At 40.9% G+C, this 27,154-nt stretch overlaps 1 protein-coding gene across 2 annotated transcripts; it reads left to right on the top strand.

The window, feature by feature from the left end:
* The first annotated feature begins 8,965 nt into the window (after positions 1–8,965).
* On the top strand, positions 8,966–26,958 carry LOC113123406 (matrix-remodeling-associated protein 5-like). 2 transcript variants are annotated; one of them, XM_026295438.2, is made up of 12 exons: positions 8,966–9,390; positions 10,026–10,243; positions 10,352–10,481; positions 11,971–12,212; positions 12,797–12,948; positions 13,742–17,256; positions 18,577–18,718; positions 19,418–19,553; positions 20,618–21,751; positions 21,897–22,104; positions 22,946–23,167; positions 23,447–26,958. In XM_026295438.2, exons 2-12 carry the CDS (start codon positions 10,065–10,067, stop codon positions 25,439–25,441), a joined length of 8,055 nt encoding a protein of 2,684 aa, XP_026151223.1. In that variant the 5' UTR covers positions 8,966–9,390; positions 10,026–10,064; the 3' UTR covers positions 25,442–26,958. The 2 variants fall into 2 exon arrangements, with proteins under 2 accessions (XP_026151223.1, XP_033181695.1); XM_033325804.1 differs by lacking the exon at positions 10,026–10,243.
* The last annotated feature ends 196 nt before the right edge of the window (positions 26,959–27,154 follow it).

Below are 27,154 nucleotides of genomic sequence, written 5' to 3'. Positions count from 1 at the left end.
CCAGGGAGCACGGTGGATTGGTTGCCTCACAGCAAGAAGGTTCCTGGTTTGAAACCCATCAGGGGCCTTTCTGTGTGGAGTTTGCATGTTGTCCCTGTGCTTGTGTGGGTTTTCTCCAGGTACTCTGGTTTCCTCCCACAGTCCAAAAACATGTATGTCAGGTTGATTGGTGACTCTAAATTGCCCATAGGAGTGAGTGTGAGTGTGTGAGGTTGTTTGTCTCTATGTGGCCCTGTGATGGACTGGTGACCTGTCCAGGGTCCAGCAGATCCCCGTGACCCTAAATAGGAATAAACAGGTATAGATAATGGATGAATGTTCTATTCCTTGTAGCTGATGGGGTTTTGGTGCTGGATAGACAGAGTACAGTGGGGTTTTAGATTATATTCACCAGCCTGAAGCTGCTGGAAATGAGACTGTGAAGAGCAGTGGGATTAAACAAAATCTATGTGGGGTTATCATTACGACCAAACCTTCGTGTGACCTATTTTTAGTGTGAAAACATTGATTATAGCTGATTTAATACTCTGCAATGAGCAATAGAGGTCAAGAACATTATATAAAGCAATGTTTTTTTTTATGTGTTTAGAAACATCATATCCTCAAAAAGTAGTTTGGTGATATGCAACACATGTTTTAGTCATGCTACCAAAGTTAGTGAGTCACTTTTCTGCCTGGAATAAACCCAAGTGCAGCTCCAGCCGCAATGATAGATGACCAATTTATCAACTCAGCTAATTAGAAATACAAGGTCTTGAAGAGTATGAAGGATATCATTTCCACCAGAGTGAATTTAATCAGTTTCCTTCATCTTAGTCACACATAGAGCTAATTCAAACGACAAGCTCTTGTAACAGATGAAGGATCATATTTCTACCAGAGCCAAGTTAAGTTGATTTCTTCTGCACCCTAATGGCAGAGATGCCCTAGCAACGATTCAGACAAATGAGTTGTTTACAAACCTCCAACATGTACAAGAAGAGAAAGGTCAAACCACCTTGACATGTCCCTCACAAACGTAATTTAATGGTAATGGTCTGTTGGCCAGTCTATTGGTTTGGTTCAAACTAAAATATTTCAATGAATAGGTTACTGGATATATTACCATGAAATTTGATACAGATGCTCATTTCTTTCAGGATGATTTGTAACAGCTTTGGTGATCCTTAAGGATCCCACCCAGTCATGTTTGAAGAGACATAATAATTTGAATAATACATTGTATCTGATATTGTTTTTCCATCAGAAGTTAAATTACGTGGTTAGAAATTCTTAAAGTGACATCTGCGCCTCCTTCTTTATTGAAAAACTGAGAACATATGGTTATGCAAATGTTTGTCATATCATAAAAGTAACAGATCATTCACAGTGTGTGCACAATGGAAGCTTTAAGTGTCCACATCAAAAGATGCCTATTGGATGAGGACTGGCTTCCAGTTGTGATACACACATTGCACTCACAAGTGCACAGACTAATGTTGCCCCTGAACAGATGTATTTTAAAGCAGTGTCAAACTCTACACATTGTTGTGCAGAGTGTAGGTCAAACATCCAAGAGAAGCAACGTTAATCAAAACACAGTAGGCCAAAATTAGTTCACATATAACCAGGTATTTACAAAACTAATGACATTTTCATCAGTGTTTTTCCCTAATGTGCAACTATACATCTTAACACACTAATCTAAAATAGTGAACATGGCCATACGCTTTTGTTTTTATGCAGTTTCTGTAAATGAACTGGCCAGTCATTCACAACTACATGATTTAATCCTGGTTTTGCTAACAACAACACCAGGATGTAATTTCGAAAGGTCTTTAATATGTCACACACAAGTAAATCTGCTACTATATAATATATAATTGCCTGGCCATGCACAAAAAAGTGAATAGGCTACTAAATAATATGCATGGTCAGCTGGATCATTTGCTAAAGAGGAGGCTGGATGTAAACTAAGCCATGGAACAGTTGTTACACAGCATGGCATCTCATTAGCCTCTTTACAAGTCCAATCTAAATGCTGTAGTGTAGTGACTGCAATGCCAGCTGCAAAATTATGTAATAAACCAAGTAAGTAAGACTTACATCTGTGTGACACTTAGAAATTAGCTCAATTAACGTTTTCAACATAGTTCTGAGCAAGACTAACCATTACAAAAGAAGGTCTAGATTCTTGTGTGAAGGTTCAATGCAAAAGTCAAATTGTTCTACTGAGATAATTACAAACTCTGTCAGACTGACCTCCGGGGCACCGAATGTGCCTGCTCTGGTGCCTTTGTGCATGCTGATGCGGGTGTAAGTCCATTTTTAGGGTTATTTTCTGTGAGAGAGAGAATCCCATAAAACATCTTAAATGGAAAAATCTTTTTACTGTGTGTCTGAGTGAGTGCCAGTGCTTCAGCAGTTCTTACTGTTGATTGCATCTCTGTGGATGGATATGAACTGGGCGCAAGATCAGTACTTTTCATAATTTGTGACACTGAAAAACATATATACTACAGTCTGGGTCCAAGTTAGTCTCTATCATTCTCCAGAGCACATGTTTTCTTAGCCTGCTGACTGACATTAATGTCCCTGAAGCATTTGATTAATCTTATATTTAATTACGAAGTTACTTTTGATGTTATTTTTCTTCTGTTCCAGCTGTCTGTGTCTGTGGAACAATGCAAAAGCTCTGAGGCATTATGCTCATATGTAAAACAGCTGAGTCTATCCAAATCCTTCTTCTGGGGGCTGCCACTTTTAGCGCTCTTAAGTAAACCAGTGAAATTACAGTTGCAAGCTATCATCATCATATTTATTTATTTAAGATAAATGTTTCCCATTCAGTCTTAAATTGTGTTTGTGTTTAAGGGAAAGGCTTATTTATGGCACAAGTGACTTTTGAATTTCATGACTTTAATTTTTTAAAATTGAGCTTTAAATATTCTCATACCATGCCACTGTTGTGAGAACCCTTTTTTTGTCATATGGAGGCGTTAACTTAATCAACTCAGCATTTCATACACATACACACACTTATGAACACACAACTACTTTAAAATCTGAGTACTGCTTAGTGTGACTTCCCTCAAAGCAGAGCTGGGTATTTACCCAGCGTCAGCAAACATCCACTCCAGTTGAAATATTCAATGCTAGATGCTTCACTGGCTGCATTAAAAAAAACTGTATTTTTCTTAGAGCATCAACACAGTACTGTACTTCTACTTTTTCAGCAAAAATGAGAAATTTTGTTTTTATGGAGTTTTTATTAAAAAAAAAAAAAAAATCCATGTCACAAAAACAAATAAAATTCTTTAACCAGATCAGATCCAATTATGCCATGTCAGTGCCAGTTACAGTCAAATGTGACATTTCGGCATTGTAGTTTTTCTCATGTTTGGAATATTAACTTTCAAACTCAGTTAGTTAAAAAAGAAACTCTAAGTTCACTTTCAGCCTCAGCCCATGAGTACCATGGGAAACAAAGCCCGAGGGACATAAAAAAAGGAAAAAAAAAACTTCAAGTGTTGGAAGTAGCTAGCACAGCAGCTTATTCACATCTCTCTGTGAATGGACTTTATGGACCTGAATACCGAACAGCACCATTTGTCTAAATGCACAGCTGAGATAGAGATGCCACAACATATAAGATCATTAAAAGACACACTTTAGTCTTTCTTGTGTTTGGACTTGGGGTTCCTCAGCTGCTTTAAGGCAAACTAGGTAATTTGGTCTCACCCTGGGATCCAGATTCTGTAAAGAAAAAAAAAAAAAAAAAAAAAATACTGCTGTGCTTCTCAGTGAGGGGCCAAGGCAGAAACATGAGAAACAGACCCCTGAGGAATTTTGGGTCTCTAATTAAGAAACACAGAAACAACATAGAAGATGGTTAAAGTCCTAGATGTTGGGTTCAGTTGAGAGTTTTCTAAGGCCAGTGTACTGGTCCTTTTGGTTTGGGACTTTAAAAATTGTGTTTTTATGTGAGATGAAGAAAAGCAGTGCAGGGGGTGAAACAGAGCTGTGATGGAGAAAAGGTAAGGAGCTTCCTAAGTGAGCCTTTGTTATTGACGTGTGTATTGGTGTTTCATGCTGATTTAAAAGCTCTGTTATGGGGCACATACGTAAAGGTCCACAGGCCACCAGACATCATGCCTCCAATATCATCACAAAACAGCCCCCACTTCTCTTGATCACACTCCTTACTTACTAATATCCTCAACCCTTGTTGACCTTTTCTCACCCCCCTGTATCTGCTGTTCATCAGCTCTCCTTCCTTTACTCTAACCAGGCCTGGACCTGGTAGATATCACTCCTCTCTCTCAAACCCCATGTCACCTCCTTGACCCTCTCTCCATATTTCACCCCAAATTTATGTTTACCCCCTCTTAACCTCTTTTGTCTCTCTTCATCTTAGTTTCCTCTGTCAATGACCACTATCGTTCTGCTAATATCAGAACCAAGGTTAAGGCTCCAGGAACAGAAACTCCACAAGCTCAAGCACAAAAATTAAAGCTTCTTTGGAGTCAGTGTAGTCCTTGTTCAGAAACTGTGTGGCATAACAGAAAATCTGAAAACAAGCAGTTGCCATATATTTATGTTTTTTTGGACTGTGTAAATATTAGCAAACTTCAGATGTTTTTATTCCTTCATCCTCAGGGTGTAGTGGTAACACAACAGCAATTTACTTTGGACTTCTGGTGTTAATATAAAGGACACATCAGGAGATAATAGACCTCCAGCTCATTGATGGACCCCTCTTAACCTCTGCTCCATTTTTTTAAACTTCTTAGTCTTTTTCTTACTCTGACTCATCTCTCCTCCAGCCTGAGGGTCAAATGCTTAGGCGCTGAGTTATGACCACCTCTCTGCGGTCTGTGTGAGATTTACCAAAACAAACCCTTTTGATATTAAAGCACATACACAAGTGGGACTTGTCTGCTATCTCATGGGTGTAACCTTTAGTCTTTCAGACCAACTTTGAACTACAGCAACTACCTTAATTTTGAAATAAACAAACCATACACCATTGCTACAATTCTTGCTATTGCTATTATTTACATTAAGCCCAGTGGAGTCTGATGTTGTTATTAAAATAGATTATTGTGATATTTTTTATCCAGTGATAGCATATCTTGTCTAGAGCTACATGAACTGTGAGACACAACATAGCAGGTCATCTTGTATTATAACCATATCTTCACAGTAGCAATCAAATTAATTACTGTTTTTTTTTTTTTTTCACAAGCTCCACAAACTTGCAGTTGTGACCTCCAGACAATGAACAGATCTAACTCCATGTGTGGTGACAGACTTTACACTGCTTGCCTTTGTCTAGACATCCTGTGTGTGCAAGTCCTTAAAATGTGTACTATTATCAGAAATGAAATATTGCATTCATAAATATGTTGTCATTAAGGAATAAGCGTGTATAGATAATGGATGGATGGATGGATGTCGGCATTAGTCTGTAATCACTGGAAAATACCAGCCATAGTATTTTCTTAATCTTAGAATGAGCCTTTTAAATCTACAAAAGCAGCGGATCTCCTTTCACAGAGGCAGCCATGTTGCAGCACCTTGTTTGTACAGTAGCCCAGAACGGATAAACCAAACACTGGCTCTAGACAGGGTATTATGTTTTGTTTTAAATGCGACAGACATTCCCACCTGGAAACAGGAGGAGTGGTGATGTGCTCAAAAGGTTGCATTCTGCAATCGCACCAATAAACGCTACCAAATCTTTTACACACTTTTAAGTAAAATCTCAATTTGGTTTAGTGTGAATCCTGAACTACTGGCAGTTTTTTAATCATATAAATGTAGGACATAAGGGTTTGTGCTCACTCAATCTTGAGGTCATAAATAAACATCTTAGAACTTACAAATTAAATATAAATCTTCATTTGAAATATAATTGTCTTACTATAACAAAAATATAGAACTGAGACTAAAAAGGAGGTTCTTGTCTGTTTGCTTTAGCATACCACATAGTGCTCCCCCAGCTAACTATGTGAAATAACCAGGTTTCCAAAAGAGACCAAACTAGAGTGGTGTAAAACAAGTTCCTGTGACCATCCAAACATCACAGCTTGGATCCCTGCCGTGGCTGTCCGCTCAGCTGATGTGCTTCAGGCTCTCACTTGGCCAGGCAGACCTTGACCTGGATTGTTGGAGGCTCAGATCAATAACAGAACACCAAGATGTTTAGCTGTCATCAGGATCATGAATCTTAAGAAGCTGTGACTCAGTTAACCAGAGTTAAATCATGCAGTATATTAAAATTTAAAACTATTGACTGGAATTGTAATTACTGTCTGGTACAGTTTGTTTATAGCGACCATATTTGTGACAGATTTCCGGCACACAGCACTGTAAAACAGGAGGGCATTTCAAATTTTTATGGCACAGCTTTTTACTGTTCAGCAACTTTAGCAGGAATAAAGAAGGGAGATTTAACTAAAACATAATTTTACTACTTTACATGGATAAAATCTATAGTTAACTAACATAGGTTAGTTGAATTTAAAAATGAATGACAGTATACTTCAAATAGCATGGTAATCAATATCTGACTAATAATCAGCAACACTGAATGCAATTTGTAAATATCCTCCATGTGCAATATCATCCGTTCAAGAATGAGAGTCAGTGGAGAATGAGAGTGTGGCCCTGAGTGTCTGTGCTGGACAACCTGTCCCTGCCTTAAACCAACACTTTATGAGCCCACAGTCTCAATCTGCTTGGAGCCCGGAGGTCATGAAGAACGTAATTGAAGGTTTCAGTGTTTCTAAGGATAGCTCCAGGCCTCCTGCCCTTTCTGATCCCTCTGCTCCTGTTTTCACTTTCTGAAGTGACCTTGACAGAGAGGGGGCCTTTTGTAATGACTTTTTTTCTCTTATTTTTTTTTTTTTTTAGTTTTGAACAGCAAACCATATGAACTCCCAAAATACACAAACCAAGTAATATGTTGATGGCAAAAATATCATATGTTCATGACAGTAATGCAGTTAAATGTACCCAGAGATGAGGTAATGCTGCACCTGGTGCTTTTCCACCTATTCCCCCACATTTTGTATCACTCTTAGTTGCACTCACACAGTGAGAATAAACCCAAAATGTACTGAAATTAAAGAAACAAAACAAGAAAAAGAAACACACTGCTGTCAAGTTCAGCACTGCAAAGACTAGAGCTGGGAAAAGAACACAAGTTGATGGAATTTGTTGACTTTTAGCCAGGACTTTCAAAGAGTTTATTCACACATCAAAGCCAGATCAAAAAGAATGCATAATGTACGTGATTTGAAATTATGTATCAGCAAGCTGGTCTCGGCACTGAGCTGTTTACTTCCTGAATTCATGACTCAGCACGCCGATGGTTGACCTAGATAAGCACCAAACCCCAGAGACAAAAAAGACAGAGAGCTCTGATGACCAGCATACTCTTTCAAATCTCAGTGTGAGAGGCGGGTTCACAGGCACACGGAGCTGGACTTCACTTATTTGAGGACTGAGGTTGCACAGTAAACCATAAAATGTGCATAAGACAAAGTGTAGTGACGCAAAGTGTAAAAAGGCCATTTACTCACTGGCTGATGGATTGAACTGGTCGCTGTAAGATAAGTCAAAAACATAAAGCCTCTTACCCCTACACCCTCCTTCCCGTCTCCTGTCTCTTTTCATTCATTGATTCATGTATTCACCTCCCCCAAAGAACCACTGATGTTACATAATGTCTTCATTCCTTCCATCTAGTCAGACAGTGATTCATTTATTATGGTCCAAAACATTCCAGCACAGTGAAGAATATCATAATGAAGCAAGTTGGGACTGGGCCTAATGTTTTTAGCAGCCATATCAGTGCTGCATGAGAAGTGTTAGGCCCTCGCAGACCAAGGTCGCCTGCAGACACAAGGGTTAGAAAACAGTGGAGACCGGGTCATCAGTGACAGAGACAAATTTGCTGCAACACATCGAAACACATCTTCAGAGATGTTTAGGGATGTTCACTTGTCGACTGTCAGACCAGGGGATAAACAGTCATTCAAGATTAATTTTGCGATCTATTATTCAAGCAGCTGATGTGAGAATTCGGCTCTTCAGTGGTGACCTTATTCTCACATCTGCTGCGGCTCTGTAGCACTGTTGCCCCTCCATGGAAAGTTGGGGGAAAAAAAAGATCTGTTTAATTGGGACAGTTGGCTCATTTATAAAGCTGGGATTGTCACATTTAACAGACCTATTATTATGACTGTTGAACAAGCAGCGTTACGTGAAAAGGATTACTGAACCCCCCACTCAGTTTCCACACAAAGGCCCTTGAAGAGGTGTGAATGGGGGAGCTGCTGTTACTTACAAGAGACAACAGCTGAGGAGCATCAGTCTATTTTTGTTCTCCACTCAGAAGGAAGTGCCTGAGAATCAGAGCTCACCCGAAACAGAGGGCAGTCCCTTATTTAGGTGCCCTAAGGCATTTACAGGAGAAGCGTCTGAAATTATGCTGGATGAAATTAGTTTTGTAATTTTTTTAGAGGTTGGTTGTAAAATTCCTGAAAGGGTGGGAGCTTCTGAGCGGATTCATGATTTCATTATTCACTCTTTGTTAAGTCCCTGCTGCAACTTCCAGCCAATGTGAACCAAAGTTGGAAAACATTAGACAAGTGCAGGACAGCATTTACTGTGTAAGTACATTGCTGGCGCAGCTAGATAGAAGCAACAGTCTTTCCATAACTAATGGAGACATGTTGAGGAGAGAGGCTGAGACAGAAGGTTTAAATGAACAGCAGCTCATCAAGAAAACGTCCGTTTCTGTGGCCTAAAAAAAACAACAACAAAAAAAAAAAAAAACAAGATCTGCCTCGAAGCGCCGTAATTTGTTACCTCTGTGTGTGCAGGAAGCCCCTCCTTGGACAGAGCCGTCTGTCTGAGCGTCACTCGAAGTTCACTTCAGTCCAGTCCCCTCCTAAACTCAGACACACACATGCACTGTCATCCACACAAACCCTCATGCACACATTCACACACCGCCAGAAGCGTCTGCAAATATTCTGCCTGCCGCTACCAGCGCTACTTTTCTTTTCAGGAGACGCAAATGGAGACCTGTTGGATGTAACTTAAACATTGTTTCTTTTTTTTTCTTAATTTTATTGTTCGAAGTTGTAAAAAAAGAAGTGTTGTTACTTTTCGCGTTTTACCTGGTCGACTTAGTGACATCTGAGGTGACAACTTTCTTTTTGTTTCGTTTTTTGGAGTATTTGGGATCTTCTCGGTTCAGCAGTTTCGGAGCTAATGTGTGAATCTGCTTAATTGCATATCACATTTCCCAACCGCGCAGTTTAAAATCAGCATTTCAATGGCCAAAATGAATAATTCCGTGAAATAACCCACTCCTCCAGACCAAAGGATTTCAAGGTATGCTCTTATCAGCCGTGACTATATTACTATTACAATAATCTATTCATCTCAAAGGCTTCTTGCTATGCGTAATTTACTTTAAATTCAGCTTTAAGTTGAAAAGGTCTCTCGCAGCCATCTGTTTAAAGTTGGTTTGATTGATATGAATGCTTAAAATGTATTTGTGCCCTTTGTGAGCTCAGATAATAGAGAGAGAGAGAGAGAGAGCAGGAGAGTTTCTCTGGGGTCTGATCTTACATCTATTATAGACCTTCCTGCACTTTTTGTCATACATTTTATATATAAAATATTTAGAATCATCTCTGTTGTGATGCGTTATTCACTTAACCCACTAGGCACAGGTATGCGTGTGTTTAGACAGCCCAAAGGTCCTGTTTGTTTTGAGACAGGTGCAGTGTGTAGCTGTGTGGTAGAGTGTCATGTTGTACAGTTTGCCACATGAGTCCAATGTGTGATTGGAGGCTGTATAAATAAAACTGACTTAGTGTGTGTGTGTGTGTGTGTGTGTGTGTGTGTAAGAGAGAGAAAGAGAGAGAGAGAGACAGAGATTCCTGTCTGGATTTTGGGACATATCACTGTGGTGTACTTTGCTACTCCCCATTATTCTTGGCTTCCTCTTTTTTTCTTGGCAGTGTTAACCTGTGTGTAGCTCCTTTGCTTGTGGAGTGAAGATGCATCAGAGTGTGTGCGCGCTGGCGGCACTGCTGGCTGTATTGGTGCTCACACCCAGGGCCCAGTCTTGTCCCAGGAGCTGTAACTGCTACCAGGCCAGTGAAGTCCACTGCACCTTTCGCTCCCTGCTCGCTATACCTCCTGGCCTGCCTGCACACACGCGACGCATTAACTTAGGGTATGGGAAGGAACACAAACACAATCAAAGTAATCATCCAACATGGAAATAAGAGGATTTCTTGACTTGGCATCTCACATTGATAATTGAGTTTTTCTGCCTATGTAGGTTCAACAGCATCAGCAGGATACACAACAATTCACTGGCTGGACTAAAGAAGGTGGAGCTTCTGATGCTGCACAGCAACGACCTCCACCATCTCCCGGATGCAGTGTTCAGAGATATGAAATCACTGCAGGTAAACAAGAAGAAACAGACATACATCATACATCTAGTCCGAGTCACTGTGATGGTGTGAATAGAAAGTTACCTTACAGAAGCCCCTGCTTGATCTTAATTTTCAGTTCTTCTTGATAGAGCTACAGTAAACCTGTGTCTCAGGCTATTAATGGTTTCCAACATTAAAAGTCTCCTTTAGTGTCCTTTGCCAAACTCTCAATGATTGACTGTAAAATGTATGGCTGTTAATGGGGGAAAATAATAAAGTTAACAATTATCCATATTTAACCCTCGACTCTTTATACATCATGTTTTTTGCAGGACACAGATGGTGGAATGAAATCTGGAGCAAGGCTCCACATTTATTTTGGTTCCTTTGTAGCCACAGGCAGGGAGGACCACACAGGGACTCCTGTGCATTCCAGCAGAGAGCTCATCTCTCAAAACCTGTGCATGTGTAGTACTTTACAGTTGGCATAACTCCCTAACCATGAGAAATGAATATACTTAAACTGCTTGACAGGACAGATTTCAGTTCTTAACAACATGAGTAATGCAGGGATTATCAAGATATACAGCATTTGTCAGTGGGTTTATTACAATTTAGAGAGGATGCTACATTGTTAAATATGCCTAAATCGCACAGTCACGCTGTTAATAACAAATAAAGGATCAACTTTATACTTGATCTGTTAAACTAATATGCAAATGAATATAAATATTTACACGATTCTCTTCACATTTTTCAGCGAATCTTTCTAATTTCTGTACAACTAATAAATTATTTATGTGCCATCGTTCTTCTCACTGCGTAGTGACAGGAAACACTGGACATTTTAGTAGCAACCTAAGGGCAGAGTTGGCAGTCCGTGGTGAAGTGATATTACTCAGCAAGCAATTGTTCCTTTCATCTCCTAGGCAGATGCTGATATATTTGCCATTGTGTGATAATAGGATCCATATTTCCATGTGCTGACATCGTCACATGTGAGATCTGTCAGCAGCTGGACCTCTTCCAGCTAAGTAGCCTCCCTGGATTTATCGCACTGAAACACAATTCTACAACCTGGTTTTCATGACGTGCCTTTTTAAATTTTAGGTGGGTTCTCTACATATGGATAGAATAACAATAGATCCCCTGAAGACTTCTACTTAGACTAAAGGTCTTAAATTCATATTTGAACAGCTGAAGACCCCCAGTGCTTGTATATCCTTTTTAGTTTTCCCTGCTTTGACCTGATAAACTCACATCATGAATTCATTGTTTGTTTTTATGCTGTGGGCTATTTTCTTAAATGTTTTTACATTTTTTCACCCAGTTCTTCAAGCTCATTCCAATTCTCCTCACATCATTTGTCACAAATTCAATTTCCAAGCATGTGATGTCCACTGAAAGACTTACGATCACAGTGTAGACTTGGTGTCTTCATCTGCCTTTATGTTTACTATTTGATGTCCTTGCTAATTTTTTCATTTTTTTGTTCACTTCATTTCCACCGACCCCACAGATACTAAAGCTGAGTTATAACAAGATGAGCGAGATCTCTTCATCTATGACCTTCTCTGGCCTGACCTCACTTCTGCGTCTCTACTTGGATCACAACCTCCTCCAGTATATCCACCCCCGAGCCTTCCTGCAGCTGCCTGGCCTCAGGCTGCTACGTCTGCAGGGGAACAGGCTGCATCAGCTGCACCCTCACACTCTGTGCACACTGTCCCTCCTGAATACATATTGCTTTTCTACACTCAGGTAACACTTAAAGCATATAATGTAATCATCATTACATCATTGCTCCAAAGTAATCATCACTACATCATTGGGCAAATAGTATAGCTTTGCAAAATAAGCAGATTTCATCCTGTTGACAATTCTGACAGTAAGGACACCAAATAATGTAAGACCTGTTAGTGCTACCTTGGACTCAAATCCAGTGAAATTGAAAAACGTGTGAGAAAATCATACAAATCTTTTAAATTGAGCAGATTGTTTTTAGCAAATAACAGCACAATATAGTTAAATTGTGAAAATGATTCTCAGATCTGGAAAGAATCTGGAGAGAATGTAATACTTTAATAACTCAGAGAAACAAAGAGAAAGATAGAAATGTAACATTTCTACCTGTGGTTATTGGTATTTGAAACTACACCATACTCGCCAGTGTAAATACTGTATATCTTGGGTAGAAATAATGACGGTGATCAATAATTTGCCAACCTTTAACCATTCGCCTCTCTCAGCCCACTCGCTCATCCTTGCCACAGTTTCTTAACCTCTGTGTTCTCCCTCCCCTTCTTCATCTCAGTAATTTTTTGCTCTCTCTTTCCCTTGTATAGACACCTAGATCTGTCCAACAACAGTCTTACCACTCTGCCCAAAGACATCTTAGTGAAAGCACCTCTGCTGGAGACTCTTGTGCTGCAGGCTAATCCATGGAGTTGTGACTGCAGGATGAACTGGTTTCTCAGGTGGAGCCTGGCTCATCCAGGTGACTGCCATGTTTAAAATGTTGTTTTCTTTTTTACTCCCTTACACATGCAAGCATTTTTTTTTGTGCCTTTGAGTCAGTTTAATTTAATCAGGAATGCAAAAAGCCAGCTGTTAATGCATCATCTAGGTTGTTACAGTGACTAAATGATAGGGGAGAGATAAGAAGCCATGGTAAAAAGGAACACAGGGATCCAATTTAGAAACTGAAGACTCATTTGTTATACATTTAAGTCTAATAACTGCAATATAATGTGTCAGATCCAGTAAAATGGAATGACTTTCCTTTTAGTAGCATCTGGTTCTGTTATATTGATAATTTCAACATCTCTTCACCTGCTTTTTATCACACATTTTCTTCTTTTTCATACAATTTTCTGAATCTCTTCCAGTCTGTCTTGTGGTTACTACTAAGATGTGACATAAGGGCCATGAAATGTGTATCATTGATATGCCAGACTAAAGCTGGCATGACTAATCCACAATGACAGCACTGATGTGTGCACACTGCTGAAATATAGACTAATGATTGCTGTGTAAAAATGAAGTGATGCATATTTCTGATTTACGAGTAGATGAAGTAACCATACCTAATTAGTAAGAGATATAAAGAGTAATGAATACTTAAAGAGAGCTGGCATGTCTAATATATGACACCACTAATATGTAGAGATAGCTCAAATGTGCACTAATATGTTTGTGTAGTTGCTCTGCTGTTACACACATTTAATATGCCAGAAATGATCATTTTGCCTTTAATATCATCATTTTCTTTCTCTCTTTCTTTCAATTAGGCTTAATGAAATGTCCCGGTGGCCCTCAGTGTCCAACCTGTGCCTCACCCAGCTCCCTTCAAAACCAGGGCTTGTTTGATCAAACCGACTTATTGTGCACCTCACCTGTCATTTCACACCCAGGAAGAGAGCCACCTTTGGAGGCAGAACTCAATGAAATCCAATCAAGTGAAACTTTAAGAGAGCCTTTAGGCACTGCCTTTCTTGGTCTATCTGACCAACAAGGAAACAGTGTTGATCTGAGTTGCAACATCACTCACTCTTCTGAATCTCAGGATATTGTTCCTCCTACAGATCTTTCCTCCTCGTCTTCAATTCCACTTGCTCTGTCACTCTCTCTGGAGTGCCTCGTGGAGAGACACAGCTACGAGAAACTCTGGAGAATCCTGGCGTACTACAGTGAGACTGCGGTTCGCCTCGAGAGGGAGATCATGCTGAGTAAAGCCCCTGCGTTGGCCTACCGCTACATGCAGACAGCAGAGACAAACGAATATTATCACACTGGAGTCAAAGCTTCTGTTAAAGCCAGACCACAGTGGTTACTACAGCCAATGATTAGCATCCAGCTAAACAGAGCACAGTCCAATGAACACAAACTTCACCTTATATACTCAACGAGAGTTTCTGCTCATCCTGACCCTCCTTCTTATCACTCAGTGTCCTCCCCTGCTTCTCACCCCTGGGTTCTAATTTTAACTAATCATACCACCACAGTGCTGGCAGCAGTAACAGGTAGTAAAGTAGAGCTTAGCTGCTCTATTCTAAGTTCTGGTAACCCCAAAGTACAGTGGATACTCCCAGATGGATCCAAGCTCATCTCACCCTCTAGCAGCCCCAATAATCGGCTTCAGGCCTCTGCCTCTGGTTTACTTCTACAAAAAGTACAACTCTCAGATGCTGGGCTTTACTACTGTGTAGCCCAAGCTGGCAGGGATGTAGATATTCTCCCCATACGACTGGCAGTGGAGGAGTCCTCTGTTCCGCCTTCAGGAGAGCAGTTGGGACCTCCTATCATCGCAACAGATGGGGAGCCTGTGAGTCTGTCCTGCAAGGCATCTGGTTCACCAGCACCCCATATGAGTTGGGTGTTGCCAGATGGAAATATAATATGGCAGGGATTAGTTATATCAGACGGACTCACTATACATTCAAATGGGAGCCTCTTTCTGCCCAACCCTTCGCTTAGGGAAGCTGGTCATTACCGCTGCATTGCTTTGAACAAGTATGGTAGTGACTCTCTGTCCATGCAGCTCGAATTAAAACCACAGCACCTCCCTCCACTTAAGCCATTTCCTAGAAGGCCACAGTCAGCTGCTGGTCGGTCCACCAAGATACGAGCCCCTTTACCTTTGGAGGAAGGATCAGGAGATGAAGAGGAAGAAGAACAGACAATTCTTTCAGGCAAAAGAAAGCATCTAAGGCCTCTTCAACCTACCCCAGACAGACGATTTCCAGTCGGGAAACCCAGAAGACGAGGGCCTGTGAGAGAAGGCCAGCTGAGAAGAGGAGGTGGTCCTCTATTCTCCACTGACCAGAGAAGAAACCACTTTAACAACAGACATAGAGCAACCACAAATAAGCAAAGGATAGACCCTCAGAAATGGGCAGACCTGTTGGCTAAGATTCGTCTAAAGACTGCTCATACTAATAGCAACAACCAACCCATTACAGCAGGAAAGCCAACAGCTGAACCAGTGGTACGTACCAAAGACAGAGGCACAGCAGGACATAAAGGAGCTGATGACTTAGATAGAGGTAGAGCTGAGGGAGCAGCGGTGGAAGCAGAAACTGAAGGATCATCTGTTGATGACACTGTTCTACAAGAGGAAGGCCTACAGCCCATCCATCCTGTTCTCACAGAAACACAGACACACACAGAATCAAAAACAGGCACAGAGCTCGAGACGGCGATGGAGAAGTTAACCGAAGTGCAGACACATATGGAGGACAAGATACATATACAGACTCAGAATCCAGGTTCACAGTTAGATACAGTGACAAACCCAGAGACACAGAAAGAACCATTCACAGCTAAGCCAGTCACTGGAACAAATGAAATTGTCCCTGAGCTGGTTGAAGGAGATGAGCAAGAACCAAACTCCAACTCATCTAGAACCAGATCTCATGTGTCCCAGCAGGGACTGTTACCTAATTTGGTTCCAAACCTTCGACCTCAAAGCCCTTGGAACTCTCGTAGGAGGATTGGACAGCGACGACGAATCACCCACAGGCCCAGAGTGCGACCTTTGATACCACCCCGACCTCTCCCTGACCCTAAACACGAACCACAAACCGTGACACCTGGCCATACCACAGATCAAATGAATATGTTGTTGCTGACATCAACAACCACATATCCAGCTATTTTGTTAACAAGGAATGAGCAGATAAAAACTGCTGGCAATGGTGTCACATGGAATCCGCTGTCTTCCCCTCTTTCTAACAGTCTTGGTGTCCCCTCTTCAGAATCTGCCTCCCCCTCACTGACTCCCTCATCCTCCTCCTTCACCTCATTATCCCTCTTGCACACAAAGACACATATAGACACTATGACTCACACAACAGACATCCCAGATTCTGCAGTATCAACTCTCTTCAACATCCTGACACCAGCACCCACTTGGTCTCAGGCACATGTGACAGACACACACGCCAGGACACATGCAGAAAGCATACAGACACACACAAAACCACACATTGCTTTAGGCAAACATGTTGATACACCCCCAAGCAAACACAGTGAAGAGCTGGAGAGGAATTTGTCGGGTGTACCATATGGATCTCCCTCCACCACTCTCTTTTCCTCTCACTCCTCTATTGTTTCCTCCACATTCCCAAATGCTGCTACAACTACTTCTGTAAAAACCATAACGACGCCTTCACCCATTCTTAAGAGTACTCATTTTACTGCCACTGCTGGAACTACTATAAGTACATCTACTATTACCACTAGTGAGGACACACTTCACCCAACAACTACAATTACTCCTATTACTATAAATCCAATCACTTTTGCTAATAGTATTCCAACAACCAGCACTCATAGAAGTACTACAACAGCTCCTACCTTTGCTACTCCTACTGCTCCCACTACCACTACTGTGCCTTCAACAAAGCTTTCTACTACTGTTTTTAGCACTATTACCAATACTAGTACTAAAAGCTCATTCAAAGCTATTCCCACAGAGTCTAATCCCACTACTACAACTACTGTTACAACTACTACTCCTGCTAGTAGTACTAGAATGACCACCTCAGCCAAAACCTTTCCAGCCACTACAAGGACAGTTACTACTATCACACCAACTCCTGCCACCACAATGACATCAACAAGTACCACGGCATCGTCCAAAGAGAGGCCAATCATTAGTCAAGTTAACCACCAAGAAAAGCCAGCGTCTGGGGATACAAACCAGAGCCGACCACCTCCTGACTGGAAGAACCCTGGAGCTAATTTAATTCCTGATTCACACAGCAGCAGGCCACACTCTCCTTTGCTACCTGCTGTCCCTAGGGTGAGTTCAATTCAAGTAAAATAACATATATTGATATTTTCTATATTATTTTACACAAAATGGGCCCTAAAGCACGAGTAAGAGCTTAGAAATGGACAAAGTGCTCCTTTTTGTAGTGTTTCCCAATTTTTTCATTCATTGCTGTCAGTTGTTAATTGGTTAATTGGTTTGCAGTTAAATATATATATACTTTACAGTTGTTTTCTTGTAAGCTACATGGAACATGGAATTTAACATTTATTTTGTAAGTAAGTGCTGGCCCAGAACAAACACACACATATGCACGCACGCACGCACGCACACACACACACACGCACACACACACACACACACACGCACACGCACACACACACACACACACACACACACACACACGCACACACACATTTGTTTATCTGATAGAGGACACTCATTGACATTATACATTCCCTAGCTCCTTATCCTAACCTTAAACCATCACAGCTAAATGTCTAACTCAAACTTTTTACTAACCCTAACCTAAATCTAATTCTGACTCTTAACCCTCAAACAGCCATTTGAAAGTGTCAGAAAAAGGGAGGACTGGGCAAAATGTCCTCACTTTCCGATAATGTCCTTTGTCCTCACAATATATAGCTACACAAACACTCACACACAAACACTCTCCTACATACAACTGTTCAAGCTCTTGGGCCAAAGCCTAGCAAAAAATTCACAAAAGATCTGAAAATAGTCTATTCTATATCCACATGACCTGCTATTAAACCAGATGGATGATTATGGCAATTCTTCAATTTCATCGATTTTTCAGACCTGTGCCTCCTTGTCTGACAGATCTAAAGAAGAGGTGAAAAACATACGTTACATAATAAACAACATTTTGTGGTTTTAGAGCAGAATCCCAACAGCTTTAAAAATCAATTGTTAATTAATTTCTAGAGCTCTGCTGGCATATCTCCGCAGACTAACACACTGGGTCCACCACCAGCCAATGTTTCTAAATCTGAGATCACAGTAATGCTATTACTTCATAATGCTTAAAGTGATCATCATGTTAAAGTAATAATTAATTACAAACTTTCTACAATTATTTTTTACTAAAGAATTCACATATACATGTCTGTCAGTCACTTTTCAAGTTGATTAGTTTCGATTAGTCGGTTTATTGCAAGTGATTCAATCACAGACTATTTTGTTGAAAAAAAGACTATTCCAGACAAACAATTTACATACTCTAATGGATGCCTTACTTGAGCCCTGACGTTTTTGAAGGAGTCATTATTTATATTACTCAGTAGTTTATTTGCTGGTATAGTCTGTTTCTGATTTTTTTTTCCATAGGCTCCAGTTGTGAGATCCAGACCAAGGATTGCAGACCCACACATCAGGACAGTGTCATTCCCAGCAGGTAGCACTGCCAGGCTGGCTTGTGAAGCTCAAGGAGAGCCGAAGCCCCTCATCACATGGACCAAGGTCGCCACAGGTACACACAGTGCAAATAAGCTCAAAGTTATTGAAGCACATCCCAGTATTCAAAACAAAACACTCTTACATGTTAGATTGTTCAAATCAGGGAACAGTTTTATCTTCAATTTATATATTTAAGTTAAACATCAGATTTGAGGACTGTCAAGTAGGACTGTTTCCTGGAACATGCTCAAAGTCTATAATTGTAATTGTGATGGTAAAAATGGAAATGCTTATTTTTCATGCAGAAATCAAGTATTGATGTGAATATACCTATTTATGCAGTTAACACGACAGGCAGTAGCTGTAAAAAGTGAATAAATCAATGTTTTGTATTCTGATTTGAAAGGAAATCTGTTTCAGTTTAACTATATACTATAACAGAGTGAATCTAAACACGTTTTATACTGATGATATAAGCCATTAACATGAAGCATTACAAACTGGCATGCACACAATAGGTTTTTCTCTAGCTTGCCATGTGGGAAAGATATATTGTGAGAAAGTAATGGAACATTTTGTGCACTGCATCACTGACTTTACTTCACATTGTGCCATGCTTGCTGTGTCCCTTTCCCTCCTTTCCTCCTGTTTTTTTTTTTAAACTTTCTTTTCCAGTTTGTCTCTCTTTGCCTCAGTTTTCCCCACTCTGTCTGCGCTCTCACTGTCTGTCTCATTGTGTTGATCTTTGTCACTCTCGCTCTGCCTCTCCCAGGAGCAGTGATGTCAATCCACTCCAGGGCTCAGCGTTTTGAGGTCTTGCCAAATGGCACTCTTGTTATCCAGAATGTTCAGCTGCAGGACAGGGGCACATATATCTGCAGTGCACACAGCTATCTAGGTCGTGACAGGTGAGGTTACTGACACAAATTATGAATATTAATACAATGTATACCATCTAATGAACACAGGGCTCAGTGTTTTCAGTATCAGTTACAATTGGCTTTAGAAAACTCAATTCAGCACATCAGATACAGTTACAAACCTACTTTTTAACATTTTTAAGCAGCCTCAAGACATATGCAAATCTTTCTGTATAGAATCTGTCAATAAGATTTGTTTTCAAATGTGTGACCCGATATGCAAGGGTAACTTAGTTATAATCCTTCTGTCTGTAAAGAAATTAATGTATGACTGTTGAATGCTATATATATATATATCCACTACCAGTCAAAAGATTGGGGTCACCCCCAGTTTTTTAAGTTTTTATGGACATTTAAAGAGTTAAAGTCTAGCGGTTAACCTTAAATAGTCCAAAGTAAAGTGGTAAACTGCCAGAGGTGGAAAAACAAACTAACAAACAAAGTGAAAACAGAAAATGAATGTAAATTTCAGAGAACATGTATTGGGTTACTTACATCTATTCTGCAGTAAATTAAGCCTTGAAAGTTGATGCAAACATTTCCTACAGATGTTCCAACTTTTGTACTTACAACAAACTCTGTAAACTGTATGCAGTAAACTGTGTTGTTACACCCTCTAAAGCAATATTTAGACAATACAGAAAAGGTAGTACTGTAACATGCTATTATTATGGTGAGAAAACAGTAATTACAGAGGGATTTAGGATAATGACCCCAAAACTACTTCCAGGCTGTGTAAGAAAAAAAAACCAAACAAGCAAGCAGCTGGCTTAAAAAAATAGAATGGTAGTATAGTCTCCAGATCTCCAGGTGAAGAGTGACAGCAAATAAACCACGTTAGTTTGGCTGCTGAATGAGTCAAAAATTTACTTTTTTACATAAACCAAAAGATTCCACACTTTTTTGAAAATCTTCAACTGTTCTTCTGTTATTCTTCAATTTCTGACATTGAGATATGGTGGTAAACTATACAGATTTTATAACTACTGGAAAATTGAGGTGACCACAAAATTTGACTGGTACTCTATCTATTGTGTGTGCTTCCATGACAGGTTACTAACTACCCTGGAAGTATGGACCCGCCCTCCTCGAATGCAGCTGGTGAGTTACAGAGAAGCCACAATTCATCAGGGTGGAGAGCTGCTCTTGGAGTGCCAGGCAGATGGTGTTCCCATCCCTCAGCTGTCTTGGGTTCTGCCGGATCGTACTGTCCTGACGCCTGCGGCTCCCTCCACCAATCGCATCTCCATGGACACAAATGGAACCCTCCATATGTCTGTGACTTTGCCCAGTGACAGAGGAGTGTATCGCTGTGTGGCGTCCAATTCAGCAGGTGCTGCCAGTGCTTCTGTGCGTGTGCATGTGTCCTCATTGCCCCCAGTGATACAGCAGCCTAGAGAGGAACACCTGCTCTTGTCTCCAGGGAGGTCTGTTTATGCTCACTGCTCTGCCCGAGGTGCCCCACCACCAATTTTGCGGTGGCGAATCCCAGATGGGACTGTGGTTCGTCCATCCCAGTTTCTCCACAGCAACCTATTTGTTTTGCCCAATGGCACGCTCCATATTCGAAGAGTTGAGCCCAAGAACTCAGGGAGTTATGAGTGCACAGCAAGTAATGCTGTCGGAGGCGATAAGAGGACGGTGACGGTAGACATTGAAGAGGGAGCAGGAGGAAGAAGAGAGGAGGGTGCAGGAAAAGAAGAGGCAAAATATTCACACAGTAAAGACAGAACTTTGTCCATTCCTAGCCATCCCTCAAATCCATTGAGTTCTCCTAAACTCCCTCCTCCATCACTCTCTGATAGATCCAGGACCTTGTCATTCACCCCAATCTCCTCTAGCTACCCTCAACAGTCCAATTCCTCTAACTCACAGCCAAAAATCAATAAAACAGTCACTACCTCCCCTACACACTTTACCACCATCAACGAAACAAAACTTTCCTCTCCTACAAATAATACCAAAGTTTCACCTTCATCCTCCTTTAACAAAAGTAGAATTTCATCTGTTTTGCTACCCTTACCCAGCTCCCCCTTCAGTAAAGCCCAGATTGTGTCCTCATCTCCTTCCATCACTACTGTCCACTATGGGGGAATTTTGAAGCTCCATTGCTCTGTAACAGGCAATCCATCCCCCATCATCATTTGGAGGACCCCCAGTAGGAAACTAGTGGACATGCACTTCAGGTACAGGGGATGTGGGTTTCTGTAAGGAGAAATATCACTTAAAGTTCATTGCTCATCATATGTTGTGGTAATTGCTTTGGTATTGTGCCTCATTCTCTGTGGCTTGTCTTTTTGATTGTTGTTTATGTCTACATTTGGATTAAAGCTTTGACCGACGTCTGAAGGTGCATCCTAATGGCACCCTGTCAGTCCAGGCAGTAACAGAGAAAGATGCTGGAGACTACCTCTGTATCGCGCGCAACAAGGTTTCAGATGATTATCGCTTCCTGCGTGTGTCTGTGGTCACTAAGCCTGCCAAGATTGAGCCAAAACAACCACTCCATCAGATGGTGTCATTCGGCAGACCGCTGAAGGTGAGCTCAATAAAACATAAAGTGCTGTACTTGCATCTCTACTTTGCTCCCTATAGTGACATTTTTAAAGGAACAAAACCAGCATTTATTAGGTAAATGTAATAGGATTCTGTTCAATTACAAATGGTGGTTTTACCTTATTTATATGCATAAATTGCTTTTCATCAATATGTGACTGACCTGTTGTTGGAAATTGACACAAGACCTCACAGAATAAGGTTATTTTCAATATCACACAGTCCTTCTTCCACACCTCCAGTGTAAAGTTTTTTTGGTGCTTTATTTTTTTGGCAGTGGTATGTGATAGTTTCTTCTATCACTGGGCGTAGTGCCAGACATTTCCACAGCTTCAAGTTGTATCTTGGGTTGTTTTTGATCAAAAAGTGCTTCATATATATTTTGACTCAAAAAGAAAAGAAAGACCTGCCAGGTCACAGGCTGGTATGAATCATCAACAGGGGCCTTCGGGGCATAGTACTTCACACATGAATATTTAACGGCTCAATGAAAAATAAAGTCACGTTGGGTGAAACGCACGAAGGAGGACATCATATTATTTTGGGAATTTGTTGACCTCCATTTTTAATTTTATTTAAACATTTATGAGGTTAAAATGGCATTTTATGACTTCTTAACTTCTGATTGTTTACTGGTGTTTTATACTGTGCATTTTTTTTAGTGGTTTAATTTTATCTTGAATAAGACTAAATACAAAGTATGCAATGCTCATTAGGATGTAAGAACTTATTTTCCAACAGTTTTTCTACTTTCATCGCAATAAAAGACACAAAACTTTTAAAATCACGATAGCATTATTACAACACTGATCTGTTCCCTGCAGGTGGACTGCCTTGCATCAGGACTGCCTGATCCAGCTGTTCGCTGGAGTCTACCAGATGGAACCATGGTGAACAGTGTGTTGCAGGGGGAGGACAGAGGGGGGCGATCAAGGAGACTAACCGTGTTTGACAATGGGACGTTACTGGTTCCAGCAGTGGGTATGGGAGAGGAAGGGGAGTACACGTGTTATGCTGAGAATCAAGGCGGCCAAGATACCATGAAGGTAAAATAAACATTTCTGCCTTGAGATTACTGAGTACTGAGTAAGTGTTATTTATTCAGTTTCCGTAAGTTTTCATTTACATCACTAGTGAAAGATTTGAACACATTTCCCCATTTAATTGAATAGAAAAGTGTGTCTAGCTTAAATAAAAACTGTTATATTAATTTATTAGTTATACTTTATTGCTTTTTGTATTTATTGGCTATGTTAGTATGAATGTTTCATTTCATGTTGAAATAAAAATGCTAATTCACGAATTAATTTCCTCATTCCTTCAAGGTCAAAGTGAAGGTGATGATGACAACTCCACCAACCTTTCCAGACGACAGAAGCTACCACGTCGTCAAAGTACATCAGGGAGCAACTGCCACAATTCGCTGCCAGGCCACAGGAGATCCTGCCCCAACAGTGATGTGGTTTTCACCATCGCACCATGTGATCCCACAAAAGTTGGGTTTTGGTTATTATTCTGAGCGGGTTGCGGTGCTTTCAGATGGAACTCTGGAAGTGCGTCTAGCCCAGAAGGTTGACACAGGAAACTACACATGCAGAGCGAGCAACTCAGGCGGTGCGAGGAGCAAGGTGGTGGGCCTGGAGGTGGAGGCTCCTAACCATGGACCGAGTGGCCAGGTGGTAGAAAGAAGCTGGGGTACTAGAAATGGGCTTAGTAATAGTAGGAACAACATTCATAAAGTGGGGATAATCCAGAATGGATTTACCAACAGAGAGACAAGCAAGCTGGATAGCAATAACAGCAGCAACAGTAACAATAATGACGGGATAAGACACACTGCACCAAACACTAGCATTAACATAGATAATCCTGCTCTTAGGCATGACAGTCAAAAGGGATTCAACAGGCCTGTCAGCAGGATTACAACACAACTTAGTAACAGCGTAATCAATGTTGGGGTGAGCAGGGAGAGGAATATAGGGATTAAAGCAGATAACACTGGAATAAACAGAAATGGACTTGGTACTGTGAGTAGTAGTGATAGTGTGTTTATCAGTCACAGCAGAGTTGGAGGAGAAAGTGTAGAAAAGAATACAGTGAATAATAATAAGAGCGGACCTGGAACTGGCTTAGAACGTTTCAATTTTAGTAAGAGTAGTGGTACAGCTGCTAGTTACACAGGTGCTAAAAACTCTGCTAATACAGTTGTGGACGTGGTAACAATGGTGAAGCAGAGAGCAGTCAAAGGCCAAACTATTATTTTCCAATGCCCTTCCCAAGGATCCCCTCCTCCTCGTCTGGCCTGGCTGTTACCTGGTAATGGTGTGTTGCCAGCTCCGTACTATGGGAGTCGACTCACTGTGCACCGAAATGGGTCCTTGGAGCTGCGAGGTGTACGGTTGAGTGATGGCGGGACCTTGGTTTGTGTAGTGAGAGGCGAGAGAGGAGAAACTAGGATACAGGTGGAACTGGAGGTCTCTGACCCACAGGAAGATGCCAAAGCTCTCCAGAGAACTGTGCAGAAAAGTGCTGGTTTAATTGAGTCACCTCGATCAGGACCCTCATTAAGTCCTAGCACTACCCGTGAGTCCTTAAACTCACAGGTAGTGCTTCATCCAAGAATCCCACTTACTCCAAGGCCTCTGCAGAAGTCCCTCAGTTCACCTGCTGCTCCTCACCCCCTTGGCCCTCCACCTCCCTCAACTGGCCCTGTCTCTAAACCAGCAGTAAGCAGCAGAACAGCCCCCTTGGTAAGCATCATTAATGGAGAGACCCTTCGTCTGCCTTGCACTGTTCCTCAAATTGTGGGAAACATCCAGGGCTCTCTCTCATGGACCATTCCCAGCGGCAAAGTGCTGTCCCTGGGTGAGAGTAGTGATCTGGAACGACACAGAGTACAAAAGGATGGAACACTTATAGTACAACAGGCCTCTGTGTTTGATCGAGGTACCTACACCTGCAGATCTAGCAGTTATGACTCATCCTCAGTTTCAGTCGTCACAGTTCCTGTCATTGTCATTGCTTACCCTCCGCGCATCACAAAAGGCCCCTCCCCTGTGACCTACACACGCCCTGGGGTTGCTGTGGAGCTACCTTGCCTGACCATTGCAACACCCCAGGCAACGGTTACCTGGGAAACACCAGACCTGACGCAGCTGAGAGTGATGGGTCAGGCTCGTATCTATGGCAACCACTACCTTAGCCCTCAGGGTTCCTTGGTGATACAGAAGCCGACAAGTAGGGATACTGGATTTTATAGATGTACCGCCAAAAATGTAATAGGTGTGGACACCAAGGTGACCTACCTGCATGTTATATAATGGTATATAGGGGTGAAGTAAAAATGCACACCCACACCCACACACACATGCACACACACACACATGCACACACACACACACACATGCACAGTAGAAAGACGAAGACACCACCAATCGTCTGTACTGGGGAATGAACACCTCTGCTGTTAACACTGTGTGTCCCTCATGCCCAAAGGAACTGCAAAGCTCTGCGCAGGAGATACTGTTGAATCTCAGAAAAGACGCTACTAAAACACACTCTATGTTACATTTCTGTATGTTTTAGTGTGTGACTTCCCAATACTTAATCTATCAGGAGTTGCCACATTCTCTGCAGATTCAGAGTCACACCTTTGTCTCTGCATGAACTATATACGCGTAAAGGACTATTTTCTGTAGCTGGTCACTCAGTCTGTTGTGCCCTTCTTGTATGTCTATCAGCAACGAAATGGTGCTCAGATTACACATGCAGATGAAGTTGAATAAAATGCTCAACATATTAAAGATTGCTGAAAGAAAATGTAAATGCCCACATTTATGTCGGTGGACATTTTCAGTGGAAAAATGCTAATGATGAGGTCTTATGCTGTATGATCATCCCATTGCCATCAACAATTCCATTTTGCACATTTTTGCACACTGAACTCAACAAAGCACCACCCTGAAAACAAGGACGCTCTACTTGGCTTCATTACTATATAGTCATTTGTACACTAATACTGAAATACAGTGTAATATACAAGATGGTATGTCATTGGGTCCCTGAATACTATGACACCACACAGAACCACATCAACAGGCTGTATCTAATGTTAATATTCAATATGACGTTATATAATATAATCCTATGTGATTCACAGTTTATGTAAAATGTTTAAGATATTGCATATGTTGCAGTTTGTATTAAAAATTTCAGTTTGACATTTATCATATTTGCTATTGAATGTTTTTTTTTTTTCATTTTTATTTATGAACTATATATTACAATAAGATTGAATTTTGTTAGTGAGTTGCATATGTAGCAAACGCTAATGTAAACTGGCAGCATTATCTGCATTGTACCGCCTTTCACAATAAATCTGTGACAGATACGATGATAGAGGACCTTAGGCTCACAGTCCACCCAAACACCAGCTGTTTCATTCCCTTTTTATTTTTTATTTTTTTCAAGACAAATATTGTTTTACCACCATTGACTGTATATGCGATTCTCACTGTTACCTGCAGACTGAAGCATTATTTTAACACAATAGACAATTCTTTGAAGATTTATCTATTTTGATATAAATGTTATATAAATGTTTGTGTGATTCAAGCGTCTGCCCTAAGCTTGTGCCCGAAGCAGTTTTCTTAATCCTCTTTTGATGTTTTCACTTCATCTTTAAATTATTTCTTTTGTAAAGACTGTTGTAATACACACATATTTTTGTCATAAAGGGGGATTTATTAAATATGAATATGTATTTTTGATGTCTCACTAGCCACGCTGAATGTTATATTTTTAACAGCTTCATTTTATAAATAAAACTGGGAAAGAATCGATTGTGTATGGTAAGCTGACATCTGTAGCATAGTTCTGTTTAGAAATGTGTGTTAAGAATGCAAGGAAGAAAAGAAAACATCTATTGGGAGTGCAAAAGTGAAGAAAAAAACTTTTTTTCTTTGGTATGTTAAGATAAGAAAAACTCTTCATCCCCAGCTCAGCTGTCAAACCAGGATATGAGGTCTTAAGTG

The sequence above is a fragment of the Mastacembelus armatus genome, chromosome 21 (assembly GCF_900324485.2).
Source record: "Mastacembelus armatus chromosome 21, fMasArm1.2, whole genome shotgun sequence".
Classification (NCBI taxonomy): Eukaryota; Metazoa; Chordata; class Actinopteri; order Synbranchiformes; family Mastacembelidae; genus Mastacembelus; species Mastacembelus armatus.
This window is presented reverse-complemented; position numbering and strand designations above follow the sequence as displayed.